The sequence below is a fragment of the Giraffa tippelskirchi genome, chromosome 10 (assembly GCF_054371585.1).
Source record: "Giraffa tippelskirchi isolate mGirTip1 chromosome 10, T2T-mGirTip1v1.2.pri, whole genome shotgun sequence".
Classification (NCBI taxonomy): Eukaryota; Metazoa; Chordata; class Mammalia; order Artiodactyla; family Giraffidae; genus Giraffa; species Giraffa tippelskirchi.
The window spans coordinates 109,515,207-109,531,690 of NC_137284.1; the positions used below are offsets into that span (position 1 = coordinate 109,515,207).

General features: G+C 44.1%; 1 protein-coding gene across 2 annotated transcripts in view; it reads left to right on the top strand.

Annotated features, from left to right (window-relative positions):
* PDE1C (phosphodiesterase 1C) overlaps positions 1-16,484 on the top strand; it is a 594,246-nt gene that overhangs the window by 15,144 nt on the left and 562,618 nt on the right. The window contains exon 1 of one of the 2 annotated variants that reach the window (XM_081533591.1): positions 16,043-16,169. The exons of the other annotated variant lie outside the window; for it this stretch is intronic. Coding sequence (XP_081389717.1) covers positions 16,130-16,169 — 40 coding nt within the window. The 5' untranslated portion in view covers positions 16,043-16,129. Of the gene's footprint in view, positions 1-16,042; positions 16,170-16,484 lie in introns of those variants that run through there. 2 annotated transcript variants of the gene reach the window in all.

Below are 16,484 nucleotides of genomic sequence, written 5' to 3' on the forward strand. Positions count from 1 at the left end.
TACATTTGTGATATGGCTTCTTCTTTTGGAGGGTCAATACACCTCTGGGAACCAATATTGGTTAATTCAAAAGAAGGAAAGTGGTGAGGCAAGAGGTTAAGTGCCATAGTTTAGAACTCAGAAAAGAGCAAAGGGACATCAGAAATTTGGGGAAATGAAAGTCTATAGTGGAGAGAGGTGAGACTAAATGATGCTGCAAAATCATGCAGCTGTCCAGGAAACATGGGATCTAGGTGTTTCCCCATGCCTTGGAGTTTAAAAGATATCAGTTTATTAATTTTGTTGCCTTATTATAGAGAATTCATGTTCAGTGACTCTTTCCATGGTAAACTGAAAGGCTTTCAGAAATTCGTGTGATGACCGTGGAGTCATAATAGAAGTAACTGATGATCTTAAAGCCAGGCATCATAAAGCTGGGAAGGTCCTAGGTTTCTACCTCCTTTACAGGTAGATTTGCCTGGCCACAGGGATAGGGCAGGGCAGGGCACATGCCCATACATTCTTGTTCTCACTGGGGCTCACTGCAACCCCCTCTCTAACACCTTCTTTTGTCAGACAAGGCCTGACATGATTAACTTTCTTTATACTCTTATCCTGATGACTCGCCTTGGCACCTTTTGGGGGACTCATCTGGAGAGTTCAGCAATAACTGCTAACATTTTTGAACCCAAGTGCCATGTTCATACTGTATAAATCCTGATTCTCTCCATTTTGAATTTACAACAACAGAGGCTCAGAGAGGGCGAGTGTGGAAGGGGGTAGAGAGTGGTGTCAGGAGTTAGAATGTGGAGTCAGGCAGATGTGGGTCTCATTTTAGGCTAGTGACATAGCCGTTTAGTGCCTTGGCTTCCTGAGTTGTTAAATGGAGATGATAATATCTTTACTGCATGACAGACATAAGGATAAATAGATAATGTGCATCAAAGTGCTTAGTGGACTGCCTGATACCTAGTAAATCCTTGATAAGTGAGAGGTACTATTACTATTATTATTATTTAATAGTATGTGCTCAAAGTCACATGCCAGCAAAGAGATACAGTCAGAATTTGAAAGCAGGGCCAATTCAAGCTAAAGCCCATATTGTGCCATACCCTGCTAAAATGCTTCAGGGTCTCCCCACAAAGAGTAGTCACCTCTCTCAGAAGTGAGAAGCACCCCTTGTCTGCTCAGCTCAGGAGCCTGAGGTGGGCTCTACATCTTCCTCCTTTAGTCTGGTAACCTGAGGGGGAGCACAGAAAGTGGGGCGCATGCACAGCAGAAGAACCCAAGGCAACCTGTGGGGGTGCTGTGTGAAAACACTACAGCTTTTACTCCTGTCCATTTCCTCATCTGATTTACATTTCTGTGAGTTTTATAGTTATGTTACGACAGCAGAACATACCCATATTTTAGAAATAAATGTATGGGAGTACATATAGAAATGTTTTCATTGGTTTGCATGTACAATCAAGACACTTTGGGGCTTCCCTGGTGGTGCAGTGGTTGAGAGTCTGCCTTGCAAGGTGGGGACATGGGTTTGATCCCTGGTCTGGGAAGATCCCACATGCCACAGAGCAGCTAAGCCTGTGCTCCACAAGTGCTGAGCCAGCACTCTAGAGCCCACGAGCCACAACTACTGAGCCCACTCGCTGCAACTACTGAAGCCTGAGTGCCTAGAGTCTATGCCCTGCAACAAGAGAAACCACTACAGTGAGAAGCCTGTGCACTGCAGCTAGACAGTAGCCCTTGCTTGCTGCGACTAGAGAAAGACCACCTGCTGCAGTGAAGACCCACCACAGCCAATAAATAAATAAATAAATCTTAAACCACTTTGGAGGTCACTAGTGTAGATAATGGTGCATCAATTAGGTCTAGTCCATGGCAATTTGCCAAGGGTAAGCAAAATGGAAGCTGATGCCAGCTGGGAGCTTGGATGGAAAATGGATGCATTTTACTCAAGAACCGCTTAGGCAAAGTGAAGGTGGATTCTCAGAGTCATGGTGAAAAGCACAGGTCATCTGGATGACTCTGGCTTGGAAGGTTTGTGTGACAGTGGGAGCCTGCTGAGCAGTGCCCATAGAAGGTACGTGGAAGGAGACTTTCTATATTATGGCCCTATAAATACAAACACTATTTAAAATATGTTCATGAGCTCAGTCTTAACCTTTGTGATTTCACTTCAACTGTCTAGCTTGAGTATTTTTCAGATTCACCTAGAGCTATTCTGGGACAAACCCGTAAAACATCAGCAGGGAAGAGCCTTGAATGTCTTTCTTGTTTAGCATTTCCCAGCACTACTAACTCCATGAGAAAAGTTTCCATGTCCAAATGCATGTGAGAACTGCTGGGAAGACAAAGTCAAACTGATTTCCTCACTGCTGGACTTTTTTTTTTTTTTAATGTGGATTATTTTTAAAGTTTTTATTGAATTTGTTGCAATATTTGTCCTGTTTTACATTTTTTGACTGAGAGGCATGTGGGATCTCAGCTCCTTAACCAGGGATTGAACTGGCATGCCCTAGATTGGAAGGCAAAATCTTAACCACTGGACCACCACGGAAGTCCCTATTGGTTTGTTCTGGAAATGTGCATTTTGCTTCTAAGAGCAGAATCTAGCCTGAAGATTTCTCAGTATTCCCCACTCTCTTTTTTGTTATTTTGCATAGAGCATCTCTCCCTGGGATACAGTTAGGAAAAATGGATGAGGAAATTCAGATTTAGAGGAGACTGATTTGTTAAAATCATGTCTTGTGTAAGAGGCAGATTTGGGATTAGAATCAGGCATTGCTTGATTCTCCATTCATGTTATTAAATAATCATTCTCTGTGACAGACACTTCTGTGCCAGGTACCGTGTTATAAACCTGAACAAGAGAGAGTCTTTTTCTGTGGAGAGCTCACACTCTTGTTGGGGAGACAATTATAATATGCTGTGAATTTAGAGATATACACAGGATGCTATGTCCTCAGACAAGGGAACATCCTACATCAATGAATTTATTTTTTATTTTTATTACTTGGCTGCACTGCACACGTTGTGGCATTTTAGTCTCCTGACCAGGCATTGAGCCTGGGCCCTTGGCAATTAAAGCACAGGATCTTAACCATTAACCCACCTGGGAATTTCCTCAATGAATTTATTTTAAGCATATACAGTCTCCCTATATACACATATATAATTTCCCTTCCTGATTTGCCAGTAGGGATTTAAGTCCATCCTAACTGGCCTCTGTGCCCTTGTTCACCTCCTCTACAACCATCTTCCACACTCACTTGGCATCTGAGCATATGGAATCACAAATATCTCCATACGTCCCACCCTTTTCATCCTCTGTGCCTCTGCTTCTGTCTTTGCCTGTGGTTCCTTGCTGCTTCATCTTTCTAGGCAACTTCGATTCTCTCTCTAAACTCAACTGAAGAGTCACCTTTTCTAAGAAGTTGTCCCTGATTTTTCATAGCACATCTACTCTCACAGTGGGGCTTCCCTGGTGGCTCAGACGGTAAAGAATCGGCCTACAGTGTGGGAGGCCTGAGTTCAATCCCTGGTTTCAGAAGATCCCCTGGAGAAGGGAATGGCTACCCATTCCAGTATTTTGAATCCAGAATTCCATGGGCATAGGAGCCTGGTGGGCTACAGTCCATGGGGTTGCAAAGAGTCGGACACGACTGAGCAACTAGCACTAGCATAGTGTGCTCTTCCCTGTGTTGTTCCATTGCTGTTCTTATGACATAGTGAGGTCATGTGTTTTACATGTCTTTTCCTCCTTGGTGCCTTTTTCTCCCCATTCTTGTATTACTAGCATCTAGTATAGTTTAGAATAGAAATTCATGCCTTTGAATTGTGGTGCTGGAGAAGACTCTTGAGAGTCCCTTGGACTGCAAGGATATCAAATCAGTCCATCCTAAAGGAAATCAGTCCAATATTCATTGGAAGGACTGATGCTGAAGCTGAAGCTCCAATACTTTGGCCACCTGATGTGAAGAGCTGACTCATTGGAGAAGACCCTGATGCTGGGAAAGACTGAAGGCAAAAGGAGAAGTGGGTGGCAGAGGATGAGATGGTTAGATGATTCATGTCCATGGCTAAATGGACATGAATTTGAGCAAACTCCAGGGGATAGTGGAGGACCAGAGAGCCTAGCGTGTTGCAGTCCATAGGGTCGCAAAGAGTCGGACATGACTTAGCGACTGAACAACAACAACAGTATAGTTCCTGGCACATAGTATGCATTCAAATATTTGTTGAATAAATGAATAGTTACAGGTCAGTTGATCGCCTTTGCCTTACAGCAGCCCTTCAAATAGTTGGAGATCCATATCATGCCTGTTCTTCAGTCTTCTTTTTTTAGCTCTTTTAACAGTTTCCTCTGTGAAGTTCTTTCCATATAATCCCTTACTATTTGAAGAAATGTTTAACCAGAAGTCATTTCGTAGTATTCTACAACCTTTCCATCACTAACAGACCATGCACCTTAATTACTAACCCCTAGGGTTCCCAGTGGAGGGTCAGACAACTCAGAAACTTTTTGTATACTTGTGTGTGTGAGTGCCAAGTTGCTTCAGTCGTGTCTGACTTTTTGCAACCCTTTAGACTGTAGCCTGCCAGGCTCCTCTGTCCAGGCTCCTCTGTCCATGGGATTCTTTAGGCAAGAATACCCAAGTCAGTTGCCATGCCTTCCTCCAGGGGATCTTCCCAACCCCAGGGATCAAAGTTGTGTCTCCTGTGGCTTTTGCATTGCAGGCGGATTCTTTACTACTGAGCCATAGGGGAAGCCCCTTTTGTATACTTATTTCTCAACAGTGAAATTTTCCGCAAACAGCCTTGTACAATGACAGCCCTATATGATGTCATTGCTGTGTCATTAGTGACCTGCATTTTTTCCTATCCTTCTTAAGCAAAAGGTAATAGGTATATATTTCTTATAAATATTGAACTGTTTGTGATGTAGGGAAAATATCTCATAAAATATGGTTAGGGGAAGACAGAAAAAGGGGTGTTAAGATTTCTTGGCAGCAAGAAGAAAAAGTATATGATTTGAGTGTTGGCACAAATTCAGGCCTAATACTCAGCTGAAATTCTGAAGAGATCTCCAAATTCATATGGTATAAGATTGTGTTTTCAAATTATTTGAACGCCAGGTCTGTGATTTTTAAAAATGCTGTTTCAGGCTTCTAGTGGCTGAAGCAAGCATGTTTCCTGGAATTATTCAGGAACTAATTACTGAATAGGATGGCCGATCCATCCTAGGAAATTGGCAATAATTTACAATTGAAATAAAGGCCAATATTTTCATTTTATGTCATAGACTTGTAAATTAACTTAAACAATGAAAACAATTAAATGATAGACCACAGAATTTTCTTTAGATCTATAGAGCCTTAAACATAGTAGATATGTTAGAAGGAGAAGAAATCTGTAAAGTATTTTAGATACTTCTTCTATGTGTTTATTCAGACTTGCTCTTTCTGCTTGAGTCAATTTCAGTAAATTGAATCTTTTGGGGAATTTGTTCACTTCAACTAACTTGCCTAATTTGTTGCCATAAAGTTATTTATAGTAGTCTTTATAATTCTTTTTATTTGTGTAAGGACACATTGAGGGATATTTGGGCAGTGAGATTTGAAAATTGCCCTAAGACCCAGTGGTGAAAGGCTTTGAAAGGAGTGCTTAGGTGTTAGGAAGGGCACAGGAATTACTGAAGGGAAGAGTGGCAATCTCTTATGTGTTTTAAGATTAAGGAATGATTTGGTTATTATACTATTATTCTGAGCGACTGAGCAACAGCAACAAAGCTATTATTCAAAGGATGCAATCATGAAAGTGAAAGTGTTAGTCGCTCAGTCGTGTCTGACTATTTACGACGCCATGCACTGTAGCCCACCAGGCACCTCTGTCCATGGGGATTCTCCAGGCAAAAATACTGGAGTGGGTTGTCATGCCCTCCTCCAGGGGATCTTCCCAACTCAGCGATCGAACCCAGGTCTCCTGCATTGCAGGTGGATTCTTTACCATCTGAGCCATCAGAGAAGCCACCTTTCAATCATGCATATACATAAATATGTAGTTGATATAATTTTTAATACAAATTATTTATGAGTGAAAAATTAGAAGCATCTAAGTTCTATTTCCAAGAATATGGTGGATCAGGTTAATTCAACCAAACTTTCCCCTTAAAATAACTAAGAAAAAAAATACTAGACACAAAAATAATGATGTGGCTAGGATTTCAAGACCAGAGTCATGGAGAAATGGGGCCAACTCTAGGGAGCTGACTGTGGTCTTCCTAGAAAGCCTGCTTCCAGAGACCAGCAGTGGTGTCTCTGGATACCTCCAAGGTCAGTAATGGAGATGGATGGGGAGAAAAAAGTGTGTACGTTGGACTTCAAGGGGAAAGCTTTCATTTCTTTCTATTAATTCATACAAGGTAAAGCCATTCCTGACTCTTCTCAGCTTTATTTTCTTCTGATTGGCTGGTCTTTCTGCTTGCCCATCTCTTCCTTCCCACTGGGGAAAAATGGAGATGGGAGAAAGACGGAACAGTTATTGGCTACCTACTAAACATCAGGCGCTATGCTAGTGGTTTACAAATGTGACCTTGTTTAATCCTCGTAAGCATGCTTTGAGAAAGGTGTGATCGCCTCCATTTTACAGATTAGAAACCTGATGCCCAGAGAGAACTGACTGTTAAAGGTTATTCAGCCTGGTTTAAGGATGGCAAACATATGGTAGAGCTGGGGCTTGCATGTAGGCTGTCTGACTTAGGGGCTCATGCTCAGTACTGGTGCTCACCGCTACTGAGCCTGTGCTCTAGAGCCTGGAAGCTGCAACTACTGAGCCTGTGTGTGGCAACGACTGACGCCCGCACACCTGTGCTCTGCAACCAGCGAGACCACGGCAGTGAGGAGCCTGTGTACCACAACTAGAGAGTAGCCCCCACTCTCCGCCACTGGAGAAAAGCCCATGCAGCAATGAAGACCCAGCACAGTCAAAAGTAATAAATGAAATTATAAACATTTATATAAATATATATATATTAAGAGCCAAATGCAAGCTAAGGGCGTAGATAGAGGTATAAGTGGATCTTTCAGTCCTTTAAGGGACTGCAGACCTTTTTTCAAATTCAAATCTATTTTTTAACAATGAGGGCTCAGAGAGGAGAAATTACTTATATAAAGTCATAAAGCTAGTAAATGGTGGTGCCAGAACAATGTTTCTTTACTTTCAATATCATGCTTTTTCCACCCTAACTTAGAGTAAAATGTGATTGGATTAATTGAGCCTTTACTCTGAAGCTATGACATCCACATTAGGAATTATTACTGACATTTCTTAGGTTTCCTTTTGTGCTGAATGAAATAATATTGGGAGAAAAAGGAAGATAGAACTCACAGAGCAAGAGAGAAGAGATGGCTCTAAAAGTGTGTTTCCCTGCTCTTGTCTAGGAGGAGGTTTATGCCACATGAAAGAGAGGTGAGTATGCAGATCACCTAGTGGGCCTAGATCAGCCTGAAATTCACACATTCCATGCAATCCGTCATTTTTAACTTCCATTGTTAGGAGAGAAGTCACCTGTTAGTCTAATGGTTGTTTGACAACAGATAATTAGCTTTTTTATTTTGTTTGCTTTTTAAGGTTTTTCTCTCTAATGATTTGTAGTTTGAATATAGTGTGTTTGGCACTGTATTTTTGTTGTTGTTTTCATTCTGCTTGGAGTTTTCTGGTCAACCTGGGGTCATGTTAAACTGATGTTTGACTTGGGAATTTTTGCCCCACAGGTAGTGTAGATTCCAGCTCTGAATCCTTGTGAGTAAAGCCTTGTGATGAAGAAATCTTTAGGGAGATTCCCATCCCGCTTCCTTTTATCATACTTTAGCCTAAGTCAAGGTCAAAACACTTAAGATCTCCACTGTCTACCCATAGTGTGGGGAATGTTTTTCTTTTTTAAAATCTAGCTCATACCATTAAGGATGGTGCTTTTTGGAGGTCCAGGTTTTTGGTGAGAACTCTAATTCAGCATTCCACCCCGTTTTGGTTCCAGACTTTATTTCTTGTCCTGTCATGCTCAGGAGGTCTGTTAAAATCAGTCTCTAAGCCAATAGGGACTGACAGATTTCTCTAGAGAGCATGCCAATTTCAGTACTTGCTTATCTCTCTGGATTTATGGTTTCTTATTGTTCCTAAACTCTGAGCATTTCTTTCATTCTCACACCAGCCTAGACATGTAAATGTAAAGATGTTAAAAAAAGTTTTAGTAGCATTTTAGGTGTCTTGTGCCAGGAGTTGACTTCCAAGTCTATTATATTGCTGAAAATGGAAGTCAGTCTATTCACTCAGCAGAAGAGTTTGGCTATTACATTTGAATGTTATTTTGATATCACTCTAGTGCAATAGCTATATGAAACTCAGTCTATTGAAGGAGGCAGTTATACACAATAAATTGATGTGCAGGATATGTGGGTCATCTATACAGGGTAAGTGGGGACACAAAGGCATGGGAAGTCTTCTGGCAAATGCTGACTTGAGCTATTTTTTTGGTTTTTTTTAGGACTGTTAGTATGCTTTTCCTTTTCCTTTATTTGTCTATTGTTTATATGTTTATTTTGCTTTTGGTTGTGCTGTGTCTTCATTGCTGGCTCATGTGCCCTGCACTAGCAGGCAGATTCTTATCCACTCTACCACCAGGGGAGTCCCTGAGCTGCGCTTTGAAAGGAAAAGTTGGAGAGGCGAAGGAAAGTGTGGAGTGAGCTGAATCAGTAAAGGCAGGGAAATGTGAAATAGCATCTTTCCGAGATCCCACAGTCAGAGCTACATGGTCACCTCAGTCTTTGAAACAGGTCCCAGTTTTTGACAGTCCAGTCCCATATGCAAAAATCGTCACCAAGACCAATGTCCAGAAGCTTTTTCCCTATGTTTTCCTTCAAGAATTTTATGGTATCCCATCTTAGGTTTAAGTTTTTAATTCATTTCAAGTTAACTTTTGTGAGTGGTGTGAGATAAGGGTCCAATTTAATATTTCTGCATGTGGTTATCCAGTTTCCCTACACCATTTGTTGAAGAGACTAATTTTTTTTTCCTCATTGAGTGTTCTTGGATCCCTTGTCAAATATTAGTTGACCGTATATGTGGGGTTTCCTCCTGTATTTCTTGTTTCTCGTGCCTGCTCCTACCTGGGGCTTATTTGACCTTCTGGGATTTAAGCTCTGCTGAGTTCTTGCTGGCCCTCCTGGGCAAGGTACTGCATGTGACTACAGCCTAGCTCCCACTCTCCACTCTCTGGTAGGCATTATGCAAGACACCCTTTGTAATCTTCTCTCATTTTCTTTTCTCAAATATTCTATGAAGGAGATTGAGTGTGGATTTCAGTGGGCGGAAACAAAGTCCCAGGATGACCTCCCCACGCGTATGTGAGAGGGAGCACTGTTCTCCCTGATAACGTGCGCTCAGTCATGGCTGAGTCTTTGCCACACCATTGACTGTAGCCTGCCAGTCTCCTCTGTCCATGAATTCTGGAGTGAGTTTCCATTTCCTACTCCAGGGGATCTTCCTGACCGAGGGATCGAATCCAAGTCTCTTACATCTCCTTCATTGGCCTCTTAGGTCTCCTGCATTGGCAGGCGGGTTTTTTTTTTTTTTTTTTTACCACTAGCACCGGATAGGAAGCCCATTCTCACCAGCAGACCCCAACCATGTTTGCTTGTGGGGAACCTTGAAGGAGCAATAGGCAAGCTTAAGAAGGGGAGTGCCGTGGAGATGTAAGCTCCCTGCCCCCATCACATTGGAAGTATTTCAGAAGCTGCCAGAGGAAGGAAATTATAGCTCTAGTCTCCTTGGTATTTCAGAAAAGAGAAAAAAATATACATGCTAATGGCTCCCAGTTATATGTATGTGATCTAGAACTTTTTATTTTTACAACTTTTTAAAAACAGAGTTTATTTATTTGGTTTTGATTTTTGACCATACCCTGCAGCATGTGGGGCCTTAGTTCCCTAACCAGGGATCAAACCCTCACCTGGCACTAGAAAGCAGAGTCTTAACCACTGGACTGCCAAGGAAGTCTTGATCTAGAATTCTTTTCTGAACTATGTATCTATATATCCAACTGCTTACTTTGATATCTCTACTTAGAATTTTTAGAGGAACCTCAAAAGAACAGTATGTACAAGGATAAATTCATCTTCCCTCCCAGACTTGGCTTCTCCTCTGGGTCCCTGTCTTGGTGAATGCTACCCTGATTCACTCAGGTGCCTAAGCCAGGAGCCGAAACACCATTCTTGCCTTCTTCTCCCCAACAAATCTTGTAATATTCCAACTCTACTCATCTATTTCTGTCCCATTGGTCACTTCCTCAGCTCATTTCCTCACTATCACTTATCCAGTTGGTGTACCTGTCTCCTTGTCCTGCTCTCTTCCAGTCCATTTATCAAAATTAGCTAGAGTGACCACTCTAAACCCTTGGCACTCAGACTGTGGTCCACGGACCAGCACCATTATTAGCATCACCCAAGAGCTCTCCAGAAATGTAGAATCCTAGGCCCCACCCCGTATCTGCTGAATCAGAATTTGCATTTATAACTCCCCCCTCCCCCAGATAATACACAAGTACATCGCGACTTGAGAAGCGTAGCTCTGAAATAAATATCAAATGACATCTCTGCCTTTTAAAAGCCCTTAAAGGCTTTCTACTGCCCTCAGGAAAATCTACCCTCCTTAATTGAGTCCATAATGTCTTTTAAGGTCCAGTCCCTGTGGACTTAGGTAGATTTGTCTCTTTCCTTGGTGCTGGTGACCTCTGAGCAGCAGTCACTGCCCTGTTCTCAGTTCTCTGACAGGCTGAGCTCTGTGTCTTTACTCCAGGATTTGCGTTGCTTTTCCCTCTGCCTGGAATTTTCTCTCTCGGAAATATTTCTTTCCCCAAGGAAGCCTTTGTGACCTCCCATATCTGATTTTGGTTTCCCCTCTATGTGTTCCTATGGCACTCTGGATTTCCCTTATCTTGCTAATTAATTCTTTATCAAATAATATTCAAATAATATTAAACTTTATCAAATAATATTCATACAGTACCTGTTTGCTCTGTGCTAGGACGAAGCTTCTGAAAATACTCTCGATTCTAGATGCTATTGTCATATCCATTTCTCCCCTCCCCACCCTGAAGACTTGAAGCTTAATGTGGCTGGAAACCGTGTGGATTTATTCACTTGTGATCCTGAGAGTTAGCATAACACCTGGAGCAAAGTGACACTCAATAAAAACCTGTAAAATAGATGTGGAGTCCCAAGTATACTGATGATGATGTGCTCACACAGGTCCGTTCTCAGTCTTCTGGAGACTGGGTGATGGAAGCAATGGAAATGATTATTTCATTTTAGAAATTCAGAAACTGAGGTTCAGAGAGGTTAATGAATCTTCCAAAAGTTATACCAATTGTGAGTGTTGTTGGAGCTGGGATTCCAACCCAAGAGTGGCTGACTCCAAACTGAGAACATTTTCCAGAGTCAGGACCCAAGTGAAGGTTAGGATGACCACTCCTGTCCTGAATGAATGAATGAGTGAACAAGTGCATACAGGCATCTGTCCATCATTCTGATAGTTATTTTAGTATATTAGCATTTCACACTCAAAAGGCCTACCATTTCTAACACAGAGCAGTCCTTCCTGGTCTTTTCCATGGACAGCAGACTCCCCCAAAGAAATTTTCCTTTGGCCTCTACTGTGTATGATCTGAAGCCTCTTTGCCTCTCCACAGAATGCCAGATGTAGAAGAGATCTCATTAGAAGCCAGTTGGTTCCATCTATCTTTTTGTCAAGGCCCAGAGACACAGAGTGACTTATCCAAGGTAACACAGCAAGCAAGTGGCAGAGCTGGGGTCCTGGGCCTTTGAGTAGTCACCTCAGAGGTCTCTCCACTGGACTTTGCTACCTCGTATGCAGTAGGTATTCAAGAAATGCCTGCTGAGGGTCTTGTGATTGTTGCTCACTGCTGGGAGCCCTGGCAGGATATGGAATGACTCAGGCCTCCGTCAGCAGCAAGTCCCCTGTGATTTTTAGTAAGCAAAGAGAAGCTCATGTCTCGAGCTATGATTATCTGTTCAAATTCCTGCAATTAGTGTCAAAGATAATAACTTGATTGTTATTATTAAATGTAAATGGGGATAGTCCTGAGATGCCCCAATGCAGCTGTCTGTTAATTTTGAACAATGACATCCACTGGCTGAGGCCTTGCCTCAGGAACCTATGAAAGAGAGAGAGTGTATGAGTGTGTGTGTGTGTGTGTTTATGTGTGTGTTTGAATGTAACACTCAGACAGTCAGGACAATATGTTTCAGAATTTCCTACCTGCTGTTGTCTTTGAGATGCATGAGGCATCAGCAGCCATGTCCACAGGCTGGGAGGGGTCTGCCTGGCGATGGCGAGGAGTAAGGTCAGCACAGGCACTGGAGTCAGACTGATTAGGCTTATACTCCCACCCTGACCTTTGGCAAGTTTTTAAACTTATAGATTTGTAAAGTGGGTTTGATACTACCCACCCATTTCACAGGATTACATAAGGTAACATATGGGAAGTGCTGTCCACAGTGCCTGGCACATTGCATGTGACTTAGGAATGGTTAGTGAACTGTAGACTAGTGACTGGTAAGGTCAGCTGGAAGGGGTTTGTGGGCCGGCTTCTTCCTGTGGGCCAGTTTTGGATGCAGTTACTACTGGGCTGCAGCCACGTTCCGAGGGGTGAGCCAACTGCAGTGTGGCATGGTGTCCCCGGGGTGGGCTCTGTTCAGATAGCTAGATGGTCAGCACCTGAAGGCTTCTTGGCCTGTGTGGAACTAGAAGCCTTCTTGTCTCTGTGGAGGGCTGTCATAGGACCCAGTTCTGGGGATAGGGATTCTGGGCAGGTGAACCAGGACAGAGGCTTAGGGTTCTTTTGCCAAAGAGTCAGACAGAGGTGAAAGTGAAAGTTAACCTTCCCAGGTGGCACTAGTGATAAAGAATCTGCCTGCTAATGCAGGAGATGCAGGAGATATGGGTTTGATCCCTGGGTCAGGACGACCCTGAAGCAGGAAATGGCAACCCATTATAGTATTCTTGCCTGGAAAATCCCATGGACAGAGGAGCTCGGTGGGTTACAGTCCATGGGGCCACAAAGAGTTGGACACAGCTGAACACATGCACACAAGACAGGGGTGAAGCTACCAGAATGGGGTTCAGCTGTGAGCAGGGCTGGTGCCAAGGTCAGAACCAGGGTGCTGGATTGTAAGTCTGGGCAGGATGGAGCCACAAAATTCTTCCAGTGTACACACTGAGCTTCTTAAGGGAGGTTCAGTGTGGTGGTTAGAGAGCAGGTTCTGGGGCCAGACTGTCTGGATTTAAATCCTGCTTCTGCCATCTGCTAACCGTGTGATTTTGATCACTTCTGTGTGCTTCACTTTCTTCATGAAATGGAAATGATAATTATATCGCTTACCCTCTCATCTCTTTGGAGGATTAAATGAATTCATTTATGTAAAGCACCCAGGTCAGTGTTTGACCTATGATGGCACTCGGCGAAGATTAAAGGGTCTTCTACTTGTCAACAGGCTTCCCAGGTTAACAGTAGTAGTAAATAACCCGCCTGCCAACACAGGAGACGTAAGAGATGCGGGTTCAGTCTCCAGGTTGGGAAGATCCCCTGGAGAAGGAAATGGCAACCCACTCCAGTATTCTTGCCTGGAGAATCCCATGGACAGAGGAGCCTGGCAGGCTACAGCCCATGGGGTCGCAAGAGTCGGACATGACTGAGTGACTTAACAGGCATGCATACATGCCAGCACTGTTCCAGGCTCCAGGGATATGGCTGGAGACCAAATAAGGTTTCTCTTCTCAAGGAGCTGATATAGTGAATGTATGTGGTTGGGGGCAGACAAATAATGAACAAATACATAAATACACAGACACTCTTAAGGGATAATAAGTAATGCAAGCTGAGCAGGGCAGAAAGACTGCAGGGGAGGAACTGTTTTAGATAAAGTGGTCAGGGAAAGCCTCTCTGACTAGGAGACTTGAAAAGAGGCATCCGTGATTGAGAGAGTCACGTGGATATTAGAGGAGAGGACTTTCCAAACTGAAGAAAGAATAACTGGGGAGGCTGGAAGTGTAAGTGTGCTTGGGTGTTCAGAAAACCATCAGGAGGCTAGGTGGCTGGAGTGAAGGAGGCCAGTAGGATGGTGGGATGTGAGGTTGGAGAAGTAGCTGGGGCAGGTGCACACAGACCTAGGCTGAGCCACGGTGAGGATACTGGGTCTAAGATGGAAGGCCACGGAGGGCAGGCAGTTGAGCTGTCAGTTTCACCAGGATGCACTGATAAACGATCTCTGGCTGGAGAACAGGCTGGTGGGGTGGGGTTGGTGTTGTTCAGTTGCTCAGTTGAGTCTGACTCTTTGTGACACCACAGACTACCGCTTGCTAGGGTTCCTGATCCTCCACTATCTCCTGGAGTTTGCTTAAGTTCATGTCCATTGAGTCAGTGATGCCATCCAACCATCTCATCTGCTGTTGCCCCCTTCTCCTGCTGCCCTCGATCTTTCCCAGCATAACGGTCTTTTCCAATGAGTCAGTTCTTTGCATCAGGTGGCCAAAGTATTGGAACTTCAGTTTCAGCATTAGTCCTTCCAGTGAATATTCAGGGTTGATTTCCTTTAGGATTGATTGGCTTGATCTCCTGGCAGTCCCAGGGGTGGGTGGTGGGGAGCTCTTTGAAGCTATTGCAATAATACAGGCCAGACAGAGTGGTGTCTTGAACTAGAGAAGAATTAGTGGGGTGCTAAGGAGTAGTCACACTGAGTGTACTTTGAAGGCAGAGTGTATGTGGATTAGGAAAGAGTAGAGTCGAGGGTGACTCTAACACCTTTGGTGTGAGCGACTGGAAAAATGGAGTTGCTGTATCCTATCCACCAGATGTGAATAAGACGGGGAAGGAGAAGGGTTAGAGGGGAAAACAGTCCTGCTCTGGACATGTTACGCTTGAGAAGACTAGGAGACATCCAATGGAGGTGGCCAGGAAGCTGTTCAGGGGAGAGACTGGAACTGAAGGTGTGAAACGGGGCATGGGTGGCGTGTATGTGGACAAGTCCCCTTGGGAGTGAGAATAAATAGAGAAGAACTGAGCCCTGGGGCTCCCCAAAGTTGAAGATCAGAAAGGATAGGGACAACCCTCAAAGGAGGCTCGGAAGGAATGGCCAGTGAGGTGGGAGGAAAACCAGGAGCGTGGGGTCTGGAAGTCAGTGAGGTGCACATTTCCACAAGGGGATGGTGATCAAACGTAGGCTGTGGAAGCCCAATAAGGTGACACTTGAGGTTAACCATTGGCTTGGGAACGCAGAGTCGTTGTCGAGCTTGACAGGAGCCGCATCAGTGAGCGGTAGGGATGAAAGCCCAATTAGGGCAGGCTCAAGAGAGGCTGGGAACAGAGGAGAGGAGGCAGTAATTACAGACACATCCTTTGAGGGGGTTTATTATATACAAAAGGGACAGAGAATGGGAACAGAATCTGGAAGAGTGTGCAGTCAAGCGAGAGAGCATTTTCTTTTATAATGGAAGATATAACAGATTTGTGTGCTGATGAGGATGATCCAGTCAAGAGACGGACATTGATGGCGCAGGAGAGATAGGGCCGTGGCAGGAGCCTTGATCTTGAGTAGATAACGGGATGGACCTGTGTGCCCTGAGGAGGGCCTGGCCCCTCACCACTGCTCACACCCCCAGTGAAGCCCTAGGTTCTGGCTGGGCACTTCCTGAGGGCAGCGGTAGCATAGGGAGTCCTGCTCTAGGACCAGTGCTAAATTCCTTTTATAGCTTCAGATTTCTGATCTTAAATGTACACTGAATTTGATGAACTTATTACCGGAAACCAGACAGGGCACTCGCTAATAACAGCTGCAGGAATTTCTTGGCTTCCAAATTATGCAACTCTCCGTCAACAGCTCAATTAAAGCTCTCAGGCAGCAGCAGTTTGTCAGCTGTGTTTGCACTGAACAGGGTCAGAGAGAACCCCTCAGGAAAATCAGTGAGATACAAGTCCACCATCGGGCTTATTTTTAGATATTCTCAGCAATTCTTGTGCGGGTGGAATCTCAGGCTGCTTTATGTCAGCGTCGCCGGAAACTGACAATCTGCGAGGATGACCATTCAAATAACAGACAACTTCTTGCAGCTTACGGGCAAGTGTCTTATTTATTTTTATCCCAAGGCATAACTTCTTTTGTTTCAGGAATCCTGAGTGGTAGGCTATCTATTTGCCAGCCCTAATTATGGCTGATTACCTTGCCGGCTGGCTGGGCTGGCTTGAGGAACTGTCCTCAAACGGGGATTTAGGGACTTTGTTGTGGCTGAGAGGGGTTCCCAGGTGGCGCTACTGGTAAAGAACCCACCTCCAATGCAGGAGTTGTAAGAGACGTGGGTTCAGTCCTGGGTTGGGAAGATCCCCTGGAGGAGGGCATGGCAACCCACTCCAGTATCCTTGCCTGGGGAGTCTC